The sequence below is a fragment of the Canis lupus genome, chromosome 14, assembly GCF_048164855.1.
Source record: "Canis lupus baileyi chromosome 14, mCanLup2.hap1, whole genome shotgun sequence".
Lineage (NCBI taxonomy): Eukaryota > Metazoa > Chordata > Mammalia > Carnivora > Canidae > Canis > Canis lupus.
Genome location: NC_132851.1, coordinates 45,469,756 through 45,487,980, shown reverse-complemented (window position 1 = coordinate 45,487,980; position 18,225 = coordinate 45,469,756). Strand labels below are relative to the sequence as shown.

General features: G+C 52.4%; 1 protein-coding gene across 3 annotated transcripts in view; it reads right to left on the bottom strand.

Moving 5' to 3' along the window:
* Positions 1 to 2,335: 2,335 nt before the first annotated feature.
* GABRB1 (gamma-aminobutyric acid type A receptor subunit beta1) overlaps positions 2,336 to 18,225 on the bottom strand; it is a 362,570-nt gene continuing 346,680 nt past the window's right edge. For all 3 annotated transcript variants that reach the window (XM_072774949.1, XM_072774951.1, XM_072774950.1), the window contains 2 exons: positions 8,074 to 8,507; positions 2,336 to 6,935 (listed from right to left, as the gene is read on the bottom strand). In XM_072774949.1, the coding sequence (XP_072631050.1) occupies positions 8,160 to 8,507 (348 nt within the window). In that variant the 3' untranslated portion in view covers positions 2,336 to 6,935; positions 8,074 to 8,159. The remainder of the gene's footprint in view (positions 6,936 to 8,073; positions 8,508 to 18,225) is intronic.

The window sequence follows — 18,225 nt, the reverse complement described above, 5'->3', positions numbered from 1 at the left end:
GCAACCCATTGGGTCAATGTTGTAAGGCCATCATGATAATTTCATTCCTCTGATCAGTGACTGGCTCTGGAATGGTTGTGTAATCCACCTCTTGCCCATGGAACAAAAAAAGATGGCTGGGAGAGATTTGGAGGGAAAGATTTCCTTGCTCTTAAAAAGAGCCCTGGGGCAGGACTTTGCCTTGTTTCTGCTGCTTGATCTGAGTGCATGAGTGTAGCCCTGTCGCATTCACAACGGGTGCAGATAACACACAGTGAGGAAGATCTGGTCCTGGGAAGGGTCCTGGATCCTGGAACACCTCACTGTGCTCTTGAAATAATCAAGCCTTGAAATAATCAAGCCACCCTACTTCCGCACTTAGGCCACAGGAGCTGTCATTTTGATTGTGAAGTTACTTTTAGTTGCATTTTTGTTACTTGTACCTGGATGAGCCCTCATGGTTATATATCTGAGTAAATATTCTTTTCAATTTGGTGAGAATTTGAAGACCTAGGAGTGCTTCCTCTGTTTTTAAAAAGATGACATTAGATATGACCCTGTTGCAAGGTATAGAGCATGATGAGAAACCTGAGAAACCTGAAAAGGAAAGCTATGAGCTCATGACTTGAAGAAGAGTGTGACTCTACGTGCAGATGGGTGCAGGTGCACTGCTGGGGCAGTGGTCATATACCGGGTGCACGAGGTCAACGGGTGGACAGGAGGCTGACTTTACCATAAAAAAGGCCATCTCCTTCATAGACGGGCCTACAAGGGAAAGGGGGGATTTCTTCGGCATTCTCCTGCCAGTTCTGACCGTCAGGGGTCTCTCAGGAGAATCGTGGAGGTTTAGAGTTGGAAGGTATCTTTTAAAAGAGGAAAAAAGGGGAGAACGTGGGTGTGCAGGAATCTCCTTGGGGATGGGTTTCAGGGATGCGTGTGCTTGCCTCAGAAACATGAAGCGCCAGAAATGCTCATCTCAACCCAAGACTGTGAGCTGTCCGTCTGTCCGGGGTGAGCCTGACGCAGCAGACAGATGGAGCCGGTGGGCTGGGGAAGGGGCCATGCTCGAACGGCAGGGTGGGGAGTGCAGGTACCGGTTCCTGGGCCGAGGCCTGGGGTCTTTCCCAGTGATGTGGAGGGCCGCTCGGCCTCCACCTGCTGCTCCCCCCATGGGATGGGGACTGGGACGGGGCCAGCGCCGGGGGAACCGTGCAGGGCACTGCCCAGCGTGTTGGCTCAGATGCTGCCCCCACCTAGGCCTCTCCACTCCCCAAGGCGCTCAGGGCTGCAGTGCAGAGAATGGCCTGAGGATCCAGACCCTGCAGAGATCTAGAACTAGAGAGCACACGGATCTGAGACCCCAGTGCCCTCAGGGGGAGACACTGTAGGACAGACCGTTGCTAAGACTGTAAAATGATTTATTTTTGCCATTTGCTTACGAATTTATTTTAAATGTCTTGATATTTTAATTTCAATGTATTTTTAAAGGAATTTGAACAGGTACTGACTTCGATTCACTGGGCACCAGATGGTCTACCCGGGGGACCCTCTCCCAGAGATTTACAACAAGGAACATCACTACCTTTATGGGGCTATGTTAGCGGGGGTACAGTGCTCCCATATCTCCCTAATAACTTCCTGCACAAACAGACGTCTCTAAAATTCCCTTTGAAATGTAGCTGGGAGCTTGGTTGCCAACTGGTGGAAATTTGGGAGGGACCTTGGAAGCTGTCTGGCGGCAGGTCCGAGCAGAGCAAGTGGGCAGCGGCAGGGGCAACTTGAAGGCTCAGGCGTGCAGGCAGAGCTCCAGGGCAAGGCCCTGCTCTCGGCCAGGCCGCTCATGTCCTTGGAACTTTTTAAAGTTAGCCTGCCCGCTGCTTGGTGTGCGTTAAGAGAACTCTGTTCTCTGAGCATAGAAATGCTGTTTGGAGAGAAAAAGATGTTCTACATACGTCATAGGGGCAATTTGGACAAGTTTGCGTTAGGACTTGCCTTACAAACTACATTTTATGTCTGCCAGGGGCTAAGGGGGGGGCTGGTGGGCGAGGCACACAAGTGGAATCTGTAGCAGGAATAAGACAGTGAAGTAGAAAGTGGTCCACTTCCTAGAGGATGGTCTGTAACCAGTGGTGTATCACGCGGATAAGAAACCATTCTGGAAAGAATAGTAATAGGTTTTTTGTTTGTTTGTTTTTAGTTTTTAAAAGGTGTACAAGTCAGGCTGGAGGAAGGCGGGAGTAAATGAGTTTGATAGAAAAGAGCTGATACAGTGTGACCTCACCTTACTGCAAACCAGAATGTAAGGGGGCGTTCATGTCCTCACACTTTGGTGTAGATAATGTGAACTTGCCCAGGCTTGAGCTAACGATTTTTTATTTCCACTTTATTTTAAATCATTGAAGGAGACAAGGTTTATGTAAACATGTACTCTTTACATAAAGGACAGAAAAAGCAGAAAAGAAAAACAACCCACGGCGGTGCAGAGGAGGCTACCATGATTACACAAAGTAACCTCCCAAGACCTTTTAAAGGCAATCGGAATAGGAATTTGGGGAGATTATTAAAATTCATTGTTTTTGTTAGTTGAAGAAGACACAGTAAGTTCAAAGAAGCTGAAGCTTTCAGCTGTGTTTGGGCAAGAGAATTCAGGAGGTTTGGAATGAGAAAGAGGAAAAAATGAATTGATTTCACTGGGTTAAGGCATGAGGCAGGATGGCATACAGTTCCGAGAAGGAATGAACACGAGAGAGGTAATCTACTTTACACGGCCAAACCTGCACAGTGCACACACGTATCATGTTTTTAACGATTTTCACCTATAAAAAAGTCACATTGGAAAACGTTCCCCCTTTTCTGTTTCTCTTCAAAAGGGAACCAGGGAGGGGTGAAAGCCAGATGGCAATCCGACCGATGGCTCTTATTCATCCTTTGGCTTCTAAGGGGAGCGGTTCTAAGCTAGTGAATCTGTGACCCTGTGTACCTAAGGCAAAGGCATCGTGTTATTTGGCCTCTCTTTTACGGATCTATTTTTCTGTTGTCTTCAGGACAGGATATGCAGGCAGCGTCGAACATGAAAATGGTTTTCCTTCCAACTGGTTCGAAAATAGAGGTTTTCTCCCCACACCCAATTCCTACTGAAATCTCTGTGAGGAGTGCTGGTTGCCTCAGGATATGCCAGGCAGCCGGGGGCCAGTCAGGACTGATGTGAGGAGCCCCTTGGTGCACCAAAGACTTTTGGATGAAAAAAAGCAAAACAAAACGAACACCTGTTGGACCTCGTCAGCTCAGTTAAGGAAATTCCTGCTGCCAGAGAAGTAAGAACAGACTCAAAGACCCTTTATCCTTACCCTTCTGGGAACTTAGTATTTTTGGGGCTTGCACGACTTCTATTAAAAAGGGTTTCCCTTCAAATGTTGCTCGTGAAGTTACCACCTTTAGCAATTAAGCTTCTGTCAGTTTAGTTGGTTTCAGTTACGTAGACAGACCATGATCCAAGTCAAAGCTCAGTGGATTCTGGATCTAGAAACTGACTGACCCGGTTAGTTCCTACAGGGCATCTGTCTTGTTTGATTATCAGTGGACACTAGCTAGCATGTTTGGGAGCCAAAAGGATTCTCTGGGTACGTAAAATCCTGGCACAAAAAGGGTCTACCTTGCTAAGTGCTTCACTCCAAGGAAGACGTGGTGCCTTCTAGAATGTTACCTAGAGACCAATCGGTGTCCCAGCTTGCTAAGATATTCTGGATTTCTGCGGACACCGTCACCTTCTCTGGGACTACCAGCTGGCAAGAAAATACATCTTACGGCTGAATATCCCACCACTCTGAAGTCTTTTTCAAGAATTACCAGGACTTGGGAGAAATATATGTGAAAATATTTAATCACTGGATTCTACGTTTAACTAGCACACGACAAACACATCTCGGGCCCCCAGTTGACAAGCACTTGCTTTAATTCCCAATACTTCTCTTTCCCATTTAGAAACAGCGACACAGTTACCTCTGCATCTTTGAGGGACGGGCCAGCCAGGTGGTATTTCAGTGTCACTTGTCTCTTCCTTTGCTCCTTCCCCTCACTGGGCCCTTTGACTGTGTGTGGACCCTGATCAAACCTATCCATTCACCTCTGTTCTTTATAGTAAACGTTCTGGGAAACGTTGTGGAAGGAAAAAGAAGTTAGAAACTAAAGCTACTGGTGTGAATGAAGCTTCGGATGACCTGTGGATTTCAAACGTGTCTTTCGTTCCTGACCCCTCGACAGCGTGGACTCTTCGGGATCCTGATATATGCACAGCCACGAATGCCTGACCAAAGCACGTCTAGTTTTCATGACACGGTTCCAGGAGCAGGTGGCTGCAGTCCCCGTCTCTGCGGGTGGGTCGTTCCTGGGCCCCACAGGAGAGCACCTGCTGGGCGGCTGCTGTCTTTTTCCCTGGGGGGGGAACGGGGGGGGGGCACGGACACCTGGCAGCGTACACAGCTGCACACACAAAATGGCAGAGAAAGAGCAAGAGCTAGAAGGGTCTGGCTGGCCCAAGTCGCTAGTTGCTTCACCCCGTGGATGAAAGCAAGTGCCTTGTAAGCGTCCGCTATTTACAGTGCTCAGATTGGCCAGACACCCCTGACACCCAGGACCACCACGCAACAGGGAACAAGCCAGAACTATGTACAGAATTTACAAGGAAGTTTACACAGTAGTCTACATTTCGTTAATGAGGGGACCTTTGCTTTCAAGAAAACGGAGATGTTGGCTCATTGTTCTGTCTTTCTCATCCCAGGAATCGCTGATCGAACCCACACGAACAAATGCTCACACATTCCTTTTTGCCCTCCTGGGATATAGGATTACATTTTGTTTTTTGGGGAAAAACAAAACAAAACCAAAAAGTGGCACATCATCCTTTGGTGAGATACTATTCCAAATTGTCCATGTAAGAAATCTTGGAGGTCATTCCCTTCTGGCGTTGTAAATATATTTTGTTTGACTTGGCAAGTTTCAGTTGAGCTCTTTCCTAAGTATTTATAAAGGAGTCACTGGTTTTGGAAGGATGGGATTTAGTCAGCATTTGTGTATCAGACAGAACGTTTGCCTAAGGAAAGCCTATCCTTGGATCCACAAACCAAACTTTATTCTCCGCACCACAGTTTTCTCCACTTGGCATGTTCAAGATCTTTCATTGTGTATCATGTGCAACAGAGATGGCACAGGTGATGTGAAAACATGCATCGCTTAGTCAGCAGCATCACCAACCAGTCTGCTGCTTCTGTTTGGCAACATAGACGCTGCAGGCAATAATCCCGGATAACTTCAGCCGAAACGTGTCTTTGCCTGGGTTTGCCTCACAAAGCCGGTACGTGTAACACACGTGACCTCTGACAGTCTACGCTAAGGAACATGAGTGGGAAAAATGAGGATGTAGTCATCATTGTCAAGTGACAGATGGGATTCCTGCTGGGCCCGCACAGGTTACATCTATGACACAGTTTATGTGACAGTTGATGACCTGTGAACACGGGGTCCCCCCGGGGGGGGGGGAGCGAGTCCGCGCAATTTGGTGCCTGTGCCACCCCTTCAGGAATACAAGAGAGTATGGCTATTTTCATGGCAAAATGACCCCACCCGGTTATAGCTGGATGGTGACCCCTCGATCGTGTCCCGGCGGGAAGCCTCCAGGGATGGGGGCCACTTTGAGAGCACTTAGGAACGTCTAGCAACTTTCAGGTACATCATTTCGAGCAAGGTGAGGGAGAGAGGTGGAGAAGGAAGGGATTTTTTTTTTTTCCCCAGGCACTGGAGGGAGCATGAGGGTGGGGGTGGGGGGACTGGGAGGTGTCCAGAAGAAGGAAGTGGGGACAGAGGTCCTTGACCAGAGATACGTCAGCGTCTCCATTGTTCAGGCTACCATGGCCTCTAAAATCAAAGCTATTTAATAAGGTTTGCCCAATCCTGTGGCTGTGACCCCCCGCACAGCCCAGGGGGACATATGGTGACCTCATCTTGTGCCTGGTGGTAGACGTAGGCTTTCTAGTTTCTTATTTTAGCAAAGGTCAAGATAGCAGAATTCAAAACGTCCTATTTTTCTCAGAGAAGCTTTACCTCCAAACTATAAGCATCCAATTCCTAGACTTTTAAGGCAAGATAAAAAAATAATAAAAGTAATTACCTCCATCTTTTTCAAGGAGAATGATCTAAACAGATGAATAAAAAAATTATTTTAATAAGGAACATAGATCATAGATACTTCCTTTCGAATTGAGCATTTCATCCTTAAAAGCTTTTTAAAGAGCTTTGACAGCAGCGTGATTCCTTCCTGTTGGGCGTCAGCCGAGTCTCCCTTCCAGTGTGTAAAATGCACAGTGGCTCCTGGGTGGTCACTGGGATGGTGACATCCCGTTATTTCTGGGCATTTCACGCTGGCGAAGCATCTTCCCCCGCCAAGGACTAGTCGGTTTCAAAGTGGATCCCTTCGTCCCCCAGAGGCTGGAGAGTTTCTTGACCAGAGAACTGTGATTGTGCAACTGAAAAACCCTAGATGACAATTTGGTCCCCATAACCTACTAATTTCTTACGAAGCCATTGAGGTCATTTCCGCAGAAGCACAGTCTTTGTTCTTACTCAAGCATATTGTCTGGAGCCATAACCATTTATTCGGGGTTCTGTCTTCTAGAAAGAGGATCTCGGAGCTCTCTCCCCTTGGGGTCATCAGCGGGAATCGGGCCTTCTCTTTCCAGTTAAGACCGCAACGTCTGGCAGCTGATGTCACGGCACCCACCGAGCCCGGCAGGGCCTCGGGGGCGGCGGGGTCACCAGGCCATGCGGTCCCCCTTAGTTTTACCTCAGTCCTTATTTAGCATCCGGGGCTCGGGTCCTGAACACCTCGCCTCCCTCACTGCTTGGTCGTTTGAGGGTTTCCCTTAACCTTGCCAGGGAACACGTGCAATTCTTAGCGACTCGGGCTGAAAAAGAATAAGGAGGCTTTCACGACGTGAAAGGGGTGACTCTCACCTGCGGGGGGGGGACGGGGGGACGCGGGGAGAGGCGGTGCAGGGCGCTGAGGGCGTCGGGACCACGGGGCTGCCCCGCGGGCGGGAGAGGGCGGAGCCGCCGCGACGGTGCCCCGAGGTGCCCACGCGGCCGCGCTGCCGGAGCTGTCGGAGGGCCCAGGGACGTGTCACCGTCGTCGTCACGGGGGCCGTCCTGCTGGGAGCGTTCCTTCGTAACGGAAGCCTGGCCTCAGGTTGCGGGGGCGGCGCGTGCGCGTGCGCCGAAGCCTCCGCCTCGCACCGTGGGACGCGGCGCCCGGGCCCGCCGCCCTGAGGTGCTCCCCGCGAGGCCACCTGACCAGGCTGCGGCGGCCTCGGGGGCGGCGCGGTGCCCCCGCGCGAAGGAAGGGCAACTTGTTTTCCAGGCCGAAGTGCTCGCCGCCGCCTTCGCCGTGGTCCCCCGGCCGGATCCTAGCGTCCGTCGCACATCCGCCTGCGAGTCTGACAGCAGCTTGGGGTCCCTCAGGGACGCAGCGGAGGGGTGCGGCCGGGTGACGGCCTGCAGGCGCCCCCGCGAGGCCGGGCCCCCACCGGCCCCCACCGGGCCCCGCGGCCTGCACGGCGCCTTCCGCCGCGGCCTAGGCTCCCCTTCGCCCCCTTCTTCCTGGAAACCTGGACCTTGTCAATGGCTTTGTGGTGGTTTTTTTTTTTTTCTTTTGAGATCCTGGCAATTGGGGTGTTTTTGGCAGCACGAGAGCGTCACAGTTTCCCAGGAGGCGGAGGCCCGCCCGGGGCGCGGGGGCGGGGGGCGGCCGCTGCTGCTTCTCACTCTGGTTTTAAAAAGTCCAGGAAGAGGCTCCGGGGCGGGTGGGAAGGGCGGCCCAGGGGTGCGCGCCTCGGCTGTCCGGCGGCGCCCGGGTCGGCGGGGACATGGCGGCGACGGCTCTACGGGCGCCGGGCCGGACCGCGGCAGACGGGGAAACACGGAGTGTGCGTGTGCGTGCGTGCGTGTGTGCGTGTGCGTGCGCGCGTCTTGTTGCCGGAAGTACACGTGGTGCGGGGACACAATGGACAGCGAGACCTCACCCGGGCGGGCGGCCGAACGTCTTACCTCGGGAGGCAGCGGCGCGGCGGCGGCGGCGGCCGTGGGTCGGGGCAAGGCGCGGGCGCGCGTGACCCGGGCCGCCGGGCCGCCCCTCAGTGGACATAGTAAAGCCAGTAGACGACGTTAAAGAGGGAGAAGGTGATGGGGAAGAACATTCGGGACCACTTGTCTATGGAGTTCACGTCCGTCAGGTCGGGGATCTTGACCTTGAGCTGCGACGCCCGCCGCCGGATGCGGCCCTTGCCGTGCGCGCCCAGCCGGTCGGGGGCGCGGCCGTAGGCGTCGCGGCTGCTGAGCGGCCGGCGGAACTGGACGCTGGCGCTGTCGAAGGCGAACACGCCGGCCGCCTGGGGCTCGCTGGCGCCCGTCAGCACCTCGGAGCCGCTCGCCTCGGTCCGCAGCTCCAGGGCGCTCAGCAGGATGTTGCCGTGCGCGTCCACCTGAGGGAGAGGGACACGTCAGGCCGCCGCCCCGACCCGCCGCCGGACTCCACCTGGCCTCGCGGCCCGTCCCCATCCGCCCGCCTCCCACCGCGGCCCGTCCCCCGTCTGCCCGTCTGACCGCTTCCCGCTGCGGCCTGTCTGACCACCTCCTGCCGCGGCCTCTCTGACTCATCACCCACCTTGGTCGGTCCGTCTAATCCATCACGGTCTACAGCTGCCTGTCCGTCCGTCCGTCCAAGCCATCACGGTCTACAGCTGCCTGTCCGTCCGTCCGTCCAAGCCATCACGGTCTACAGCTGCCTGTCCGTCTGTCCGTCCAAGCCATCACGGTCTACAGCTGCCTGTCCGTCCGTCCGTCCATCCGTCCAAGCCATCACCTGGCTACCCTCCACCTATTTAATCCATCACCTGTTCGTCTAATGCCTCTGTCGCGGCCGCCTACACCCGTCTGTCTGTCCACCACTTACCAGTCGGCCGTGTCTCCCAGCACCTACCGCCTCCCCAGCGGCTGCCTAGCCCCCCCGTCTGATCTCCTATCACCCGCACATGGTTCTAGGTGTGTCTACTCATGTAAACAGATCACTTCTAAATAGGGCACTGGTGCTTGTTACAAAAGTGGCACATGGAAGGATGGAGAACTACAAACAGCAAACAAAAAATAAGAGAAATTTATAATTTCACCTTCAGAGTTCATTACTTTTGAAAAAAAATTTTAAGATTTTATTTATTGTGAGAAACTCGGAGAGAGGCAGAGACACAGGCAGGGGGGAGGCAGGCTCCACGTAGGGAGCCCGACGTGGGACTGGATCCCGGGACCCCGGGTCACGCCCTGGGCCAAGGCAGCCGCCCCACTGCCGACCCCCGGGCGCCCCCGGGGTTCCACCCTTTCCGTGTCCTGCGCCCTCCGGTTCGCACACACTTCCAAGCACAGGCTCACCGGGAACCCGCGGCCGTGCCATCGGCTCAGTTAACAGGGTGCCCGGCCCTGTTCCCACTGACGCCGCCCCGCCCCGTGACTGCTGGCAGGGACGCCACTGCTTGGGTTCCACTGCTGCGGGGGCGGGGGCCGCCCGGTGACCGCTGGGGACCGCCCGGTGACAACTGAGGGCCGCCCGGTGCCCGCCAGTGGGGCCGCCGTCACCTGGGTCCCGCTGCTGCCGGGGGCCGAGGCCCACTCGCTTCGCCGCGCGGCATGAACAGGCCCGCGGGGGCCGCTCCCGAGGACCCCGCGCCCCCCAGGCCACCCTGCCTGCAGTAGGGTCAGGGGTCAAGCGGGGTGACCTTCGCGTGTGCACCCCTACTCCCGGCTGCGCCCCAGCCCGGGCCGACCGCAGACCTCCCGGGGGTCATCCCCGCTGCGCCCACCTGCGCTTGGAACTCGGCACGGGCATGAAGTCCTCGCGGGCCAGCGCCGAGAGCAGCTCCGTGGAGCGCGCCCCTCCCGCCCCGCGCCCCGGCCTCAGGCTCCCGCCGCTGCTGTGCCCGGATCGCGCCCGGGGCACCTGGGGCCCAGGCTTTCGTGCTCCCGCCCCCCCCCCCCCCCCCGAGAAAGAACCACCTCGCAGGCTTTGGCTCCCCCCGCAGAAGGAAGCTGCTGACCCTCGGCTTAGAGGCGGCTGGAGAGCCGGGGGACCGGGCCGGGGGCTCCCCTGCCACCCGCAAGCGCTGGCTCCAGCCGGGGCACCCGCGGAGCGCCCGCTGTCGCCTCCCCTGCACGCCTACCTGCCTCTTTATTCAGGAATTAATATGCAGGGACGCTGGGGTTCCTGGGTCTTACTACACGACTGAGCCCCGGTGCTGCTTCTAGCGACACTGAAATAGCTGACGTCACCCTGGGTCAGCAGGTAGGGAAACAGAGGCCCCCAGAGCTTAAGCAAGTGGCCTGCGTGCCAGTGAACCAAGTGCTCGGCTTGGGGTCACCAGCAGGACGTTCTTTGCCTTCAGTATAACTTCCCTCCTGTTTGCACGTTAAGGTACTTCCTTTGAGGCTCAGCTGAAGTCCTCCTTCCTGCGTCAACCTGTGTACCTGCCCTGATTCTGGCGACTTCAAACACCAGCTCCTGGGCAGCCCGGGTGGGTGGCTCAGCGGTTTAGGGCTGCCTTCCTCCCCGGGCCTGATCCTGGGGTCCCGGGATCGAGTCCCACGTCGGGGTCCCTGCTTCTCTGCCTGTGTTTCTGCCTCTCTCTCTCTAGGTCTCATGAATGAGTAAATAAAATCTTAAAAAAAAAAAAAACAACAAAACAAAACTTCCTGTCTCTCAGCAAACGATACTGAGTGCTTACTATGTGCCAGGCACGGTGCTAGGTCTCCAGGTGTGCGTGTGTGCACATGAATGAAAAGTCACGCCTATGAAAGTGGATGGCTGGGTTGAAGTGACCAGGCGCACAGTGCTGAAAGCTCTGGAAAGGGGACAAGGTCCTTAGAAGATAATCGTGGTGCACGTAATTCGGCTTGACACTGTGACGCTTCAGCCAAGAGAGTCCTGGAGCATGGATTTTGTCCCTGAGATAATAATCTCGGAGATACAGGAGTCAGATGTAATCTTGGGAATGACAAGAGTTTTTAACCAATGTTAAGCCCACGGCGTGGACCATGACGAGGGGCTCGTGGGAGTCTGGGGGTCAAGGAAGGCTTCCTGAAGGAGGTGCGGCTGGTCCCGGGCCTTGAGGGATGGGCGCAAGAACAGCAGATTGCCAGCTGAAACCTGGGTTGCATCCTGGCTTTGTTATTAAGCCTATTACTTCGTCTATAAATAAAAGGTTTTCACTAAGTAATCTGGAGGGTTTGTGCCCAACTTTTGAGTCTTTATTGTGAATAATATTCTAGGCAGAGGACACAGCATACTAAAAACCAAACCAAAAACAAAACAAAACAAAACAAAAACCCTCCAAAGACCTTGTATAATTGCTTCCCTTGATCTGGACCGTATGCATCATTAAGTCACATTATTACGGAATCTCCCTAAATAAACAAGTTACTGGAATTGAGGGGCAGCCAGGGAAGCACAGGGTGCCCCTCACGGCACAGGAGTCACGCAAAGCTAACATTTTACTGAGCTGTGCCGGGTAACTGCGGTACAGGCTCGCAGGCATCTGTAAATCGCGTGGGTCTGAGTCCGTGCCAGGCCGCCGGAGTGTTTCGGCCCCTCGCGGCCTGGCCTGGAGGCCGTGCAGTCGGGCCTGCGGGCACGCGTGCAGGGCGCCGCTTCACGGTGCAGCTGGACCCGCGCCAGGCTCCCCGTCGGGGAAATGCGGGTGCAAGCGAGAGCTAGGCCCTGCCTCCGTGTCTCCCACGCAGTCCACAGCTTCTCCTAAAAGCGGCGGAGATCGCGGGTGCGTGCGCGTGACGCCGTGCTCGTGCCCCCGCCAGCCTTCCGCAGCCTCGTGCCCCCCCAGCCTTCCGCAGCCTCGGGCACCCCCAGCTTTCCGCAGCCTCGGGCACCCCCAGCTTTCCGCAGCCTCGGGCACCCCCAGCTTTCCGCAGCCTCGTGCCCCCCCAGCCTTCCGCAGCCTCGGGCACCCCCAGCTTTCCGCAGCCTCCGCAGCAGTGTCGCCGGGGACAATGGCGGGTTCCTGGCTGGCCCCGCCCTCGCCCCCCGCCTCGAGATCCTTGCATCGCCGTGGGCACAGCCTCCAGCTCAGCCGCAAGCGCCCCGGGGTCCTTGCATCCCCGTGGGCACAGCCTCCCCAAACCCACATGCACCGGCACGGCCCCGTTGTCTTCTCACCCCTGGGGGTGGGGGGAGGCACGCGGTGGCCCGGGTGGCCCAGCTCACGTCTGCCCTGCCGGGGGCGGCCGAGGCCGCCGTCCCCCACCTTCCAGCAGCAGAGGGGAGGCAGCTGCACGCCCGGCGCGGGATTGCAGGGGCACGTGCACCCCCGAGCCTTCCTCCGGCCGCGCTGGGCTCGCTGGGCACCTGGCTGCTCGCTGCCGGACTCCCGTTGCCACGGAGGGCGGGACTGGCCACGCCGTCCCAGTCCCCGGGAGAGACAGGAGGGGACCAGCACTGATCCCCCTCGTGCACCCCCACTGCGCCCCCCCTTCCCCCCGGGCCTGCCTGGGAGGAGGACGGGCCACTGGCTCCGCGGCGTCTGCAGCTGCTTCCCTCCCCGGCTGCTTACAGCGAAGGCGCAGGCCGAGGGATGCACCTGTCGACCCTGCTCGTGCTCAGGAGCGAGGCCACCGGCCCTTCGGGGCTTCCAGGGCTGGGGGGCCACATCGGTCGCAACCGGGGGGCAAATGACTACACTGTATTAACTACACAGTCCTCAAACCAACATAACTGATTTTTTTGTTTTTAAGTGTAGAGCATCACTGAACCTAAACTTGGTGCGAATGAATACACTCGTTAGGACAACTTCCCGAGGGCGGACGGAGAACCTTCCCTTCCCCTTCAGCCGCAGGATCAGAACGCAAGCCTGGGCCACTAGGAGCAGGAGCCGGGACTGAGGCTTCGGATCTGCCCCCAGGACCCACTGACTGTTCATCCTCGCCTCACTCCCTCTTAGGGACGTGCACTTTATGCACTACGGGAGGCAATTTCAGGTGTACCACGGATAAACATTTAAAATGCTAATCATTCATTCATCCCTCATTCATTTTTTCAGTGTTTACTGAGTGCTCACCATGTGTCAGGCGCTATTCCAGACACTGATGCAGAGATCGGCCCCTTCCTAAGTAAGAGGACATCCCGTCCCACATTTTAGAAATTTAGATCTCAGGTAATCAAGCCCCTTAATGTCACACTCTCCTGCACACGTCCTGGGACGCCCTTCACCTCTGATTGGTTCTAACTAGTTTCCTCAGACGAGTACTTGTGATCTGTTTCAAACTTCGGTTATTAATTTTTTTCCAACAGACTTTCTGAATTTGCTCCTTTGTGAACACGAGATCCGCTCTCTGCCCGCAAAACCTTTCTCTAACCTTCCTCCTGAAGGCGTCCTTGAAGCCTGCTAACCACATATCAGGGGAAGCTGTGTAAGGACCCGAGGCAAGGGGGGGGAGGGGGGGGCAACAGTCCAGCTGCTGCCTGGTGAGCCCTCGCCTTCCTTCATGCAGTAGAGTGCTCCCCAACCACACTATCTTGGTTTTAAGTTCTGGGAAGATAGTAACCAAACACACAGAGTTCCTCAACTATTGGCATTTACATTCTTAAGGAAGAAAACCAGCAATACCCTCCTACCTTGTAAAATTAGTGGAAAAAAAAAAAAACCAAAAAACGGATAGCATTACGGAGAAAATAAAGTAGCTATGCATCTTGCTTTTAGCATATTAGGAAACAAATAGGCAGCATACTAACTTGGTGATTTGGGGCATGTTTTTCTTTACATTCATACTCAGATTTCATTATAACGAGTGAAAAAATTATAGTGCATGTTTCTTTATTTTCTCCTGGACCTTACTGCTGAACAACCTACACAATAGCTCTGCAAGGAGGTTTAAAGGCTTCTTAATCTAAAAATAGAGCACAACTCTTCTTAGCCAACTTGTTCCTCCCCCCGGGTGTCCCAAAAGAATGTTGCTCTAAGAGGCAAGGACTTCATCTTACACACTACTGTCTTCCCAGAGGTAAGTGCATGGCATAGAAGCATTCCATAAATATCTAATGCATGAATGAATGAATGAATAACAGTACAGGTGGTAAAGGGCATGCTGGTAAACCGTGGCTGTCGCCTACTTGTTTGTTTAGTCTAGCTCTAGTCTAGACAGGGCTGTGAAGGTGTCCTGTAGATGTGACATTTCCCATCAGTTACTGTAAGTGGAGGAGATTCCACTTGATGATGTGGGTGGCCTTCGGCCTATCACGGGAAAGTATTTAGAGCAAAACCTGAAGTCTCCTGGAGAAGAACTTCTGCCTGGATTTCCAGCCTGCCCTACAGATTTCCCACACACGGTTGTAGGATCCAAGTGCTTGAAGTGAATCTCTTCCCGTATGCCTACTGATTCTGTGCCTCCTGGCTCTGCTTCTCTGGACGACGCTGACTGATACACAGGCCGTGGCAAAGACCATGAGCCTGGTGTTCAGACTAGGATGTTGCTATGGTGGCCACATGGCTTCCCTCAACGGAAGCCTGAGCTAACCTACAAACTCACTTTCTACCCTGGGGCTGGCTTTTGTCCCACTCCTTCCATCTCACTCATTCCCTCCTTCCCTCCATCCCCAACATCCTCAACTGGTGCCTTAGGCCTCGAGAAATGTTGCCTCTCACTGAATTGAGCTGTACTGGATATTTTCAATATGTAAATATAGCAGAACTCCTTTCAGTGTAATGGGAATAAATATGAGCTCGTTTTCAGTGGTAGTTTTAGAGCCCCGTTGAGAAATACCTCTGGGCGCAATCTCCTTTGCAAACAGAAAGTGATTTCCTTCTTGCTAGCCAATTCAATCAGATTCACATTTGCTGGGTGGTTCTGAAGAACAGCACAGGAAGCCAAGGAATGTGATGCTCACGCGGAAGGAGCTCCCTTCAGAAGCCCACAGTCTGTTTAATTGAGGTTGTTGGGGCGAGTGGCTGCCTTCACCTGGAGGGCGCAGACTCGCACCTCTGTCCATCCTGCTCACAGCACGTACCACGGTCACACGGTTGCCATAGTCATCAGCTCTCCCCGGGGCTGCCAAATGCCAATCCCTTAGTCTCCAATTCCTGAGACTTTTTGGTTGGGGGAGGGCGGGGGGGGAGAAGGAGAGGCTTTGCTGGAGGTGACTTACATGTCTCTTTGCCGTGTCCTGACAACTAGTGGCAGAGGAGGAGATTTTAATGTTGTTTCAAGAAGCTATAGAAGATTAAGTACAAGCCTACAGAAATGTAAACAAATCCACACTCTATTATTTAGGAAACAGAGATGGGACATAAAAGATAAATGAAACAATTGGCAATTTTCCAGAACGATATTCAGGTAGCTAAATTTATCCTGCATCCCTTTCTTTGCCTCGTTTCTCCCATTCAGTGTCTGAGCAGATCCTAATGGCTTTACTCTTGAACACACCCTGATTCTGACCCTTCTTCCCCATCATCATGTCTTGCTGCATAATCTATCTTCCTCTTTCCAGGAACAAGGCCCTGTGGCCTTTTCTCCACACAGCACCTGGAATGGTACCTAAAAAATGTAAACCACACCGTGTCTCCTCTGTTTAAATCTAGCTACTTCACAAGACAGAATAAAATCCAGGTTTCTCGCCCAAATCCGCAAAGCACTGTGTGACCGGAGCTCCTACAGGACCTCTGCCCTCAGTTCCTATGGCTCTGACCCTTCAGCTCCCTGCTCCACCCACACTGGTCCTTTGTTGGCTGTCCCTTGATGCTCCTAAGTGCTCAGGGCATTGTCACCTGCTGTTTCTTCTGGAATGATCTTGCTCAGACTGTTTCCTGATTAGCTCCTCACCATTTTCTTCACCACAATTAGCATCCTTTGCCATTGTATCATGTATTTATTTACACATTTCTTATTGAACTGAAATGTACACCCCAGGAGGGCAGCTGCTCTATTGTTGCTGTTGTTGCTCATCACTGTACACTCTCCTGCTCTTCTGGAAAAGAGGCTGATACTGCTAAGGAGGGGCGGAGTAAATGTCTACACAATGAGGAACTGAAACTCAGACTTGGGAGTCGTCTGTCTGAACTCTGAGTTTCAATGGCCAAGGATACGTAAGTGGCTAGGATCTCTAGGGTGCTGATTCTCGGACACGAATTGTGCATCTGTATCTATTGTTCAAAATAAAAATTTGAGCTCATTTCATTCTAAATGAAGGTCTTCCCAGTCAGCATTTTACACCAGCATTCCAAGAGTCCTGGCTGACTTTGGTGTGGCTAAAAATCCATAAAGAAGCTTATTTCAGACAGCTAAGGCTTAATTACAAATATGCACGTCAAGCCTGAGAGATACATGACATGAAGGCTGGGGGGTAATTTCTTAGGTTGATGTTAGTGAGAATTTATTGAACTGTGAAGAGAGATGATAGAAACAAGAAAACAGAAACTACTTTATACGTAGGAGTATTTTATATACTACTAGAGAGTCCCAATTTTGGAGATGAATGCTTTTTATAATTAAATATAAAATGCATTACAAGCAGCAAATTCACTGAATTCTGAATGATGCAAATAAAGGCCATTTTTCAAATTCATCTTCAGTGAATCTCTTTAAAATATTCACCCAAAATCTCTTTGGTACCCACCATTCGCTTCAATGTGGATGGAACTGGAGGGTGTTATGCTGAGTGAAGTAATCAGAGAAGGACAATCAACATATGGTTTCACTCATACGGGGAATACAAAAAATAGTGAAAGGGATTATAAGGGAAAGGAGGGAAACTGAGGGGGAAAAATTAGGAAAAGCAGGAGAGACTCCTAACTCTGGGAAATGAACAAGGGGTAGTGGAAGGGGAGGAGGCGGAGGGATGGGGTGACTGGGTGACGGGCACTGAGGGGGGCGTGTGATAGGATGAGCACTGGATGTTATACTATATGTTGGCAAATCGAACATATATAAAATCTCTTTGGTAAGGTTTCCTTTAGGTAAATAAAAGTGCTTTTTGGTCACTTTGGTAATCATTACTTTTCACATAGTGGAAAAGGAGATATTTAAAATGTGTGATGTCAATGTGCATATGAATGTCTTGGGGTTTGTGGGATACTACACTTATGTAGATGAGTCCTTGTTACTATGTCACATTAGGTGTGATCTTACTGTCCAGCCGTCGGTCGATTCCTAAGATAATCAAGAAAGCACTTCTATACTTTATTCCTCCCAACTAAAGAATATCATGATGTACAGACAGAGTGAAGTTATCAATCACTTTAGATTCTAATATAGAGATTTTAGGAGAAGGGATTGCTGAGAAAATTATCGGGGCACCTGGGTGGCTCAGTTGGTTAAGAGTCCTACTCTTGATTTTGGCTCAGGTCATGATTTCAGGGTTTTGGGATTGAGCCCTGTGTAGCTCCACATCATGTCAGACTCTGTGTTGGGCATGGAGTATGCTTAAGATTTTCTCTCTCTCCCCCATCCCTCTCTAAAAAAAAAAAAGGTATCAACACAGGCTGAAAGATAATACACACCTATTGTCACCACCTACTACCCCTAATCAAAATAAATGTCTTTCATTAAGAAATATCTACTATATATATATCTTTAAATTTTGAAAGATACCAAACAGTTCTCACTTTAGGAGAGGCTTCAAAATTTTCTTTTGTAACAAAAGGCATATAATAGGAAAAAAAGTTTCCACTTACACATGAATTTTAAGAGCATCCTGTTTGGTTTTGTAATAATTCATTAGTTCACTTATTAGTTTAAAAGTCATTTAAGGGGGATCCCTGGGTGGCTTAGCGGTTTAGCGCCTGCCTTTGGCCCAGGGCGTGATCCTGGAGTCCCGGGATCGAGTCCCACATTGGGCTCCCGGCATGGAGCCTGCTTCTCCCTCCTCCTGTGTCTCTGCCTCTCTCTCTCTACCATAAATAAATAAATAAATCTTTAAAAAAATAAATAAATAAAAGTCATTTAAGTCCCTTATTTGTGCCAGGCTCTATGACAGGCATTGGAATCCCAGAAGTGGAAGATACAGTGTCTGCATTCAAGGCCTATTCTGTTTTTCTTTATAGCATTTATTAGTATCTGGCATCATAAGTGTGTTTGTAGGTGCCATGTTCGTTGAGTGTGATGTATTTGTGTTATGATGTTTATTGTCTTTCTCTGTCACCCAAATGAAAGGTT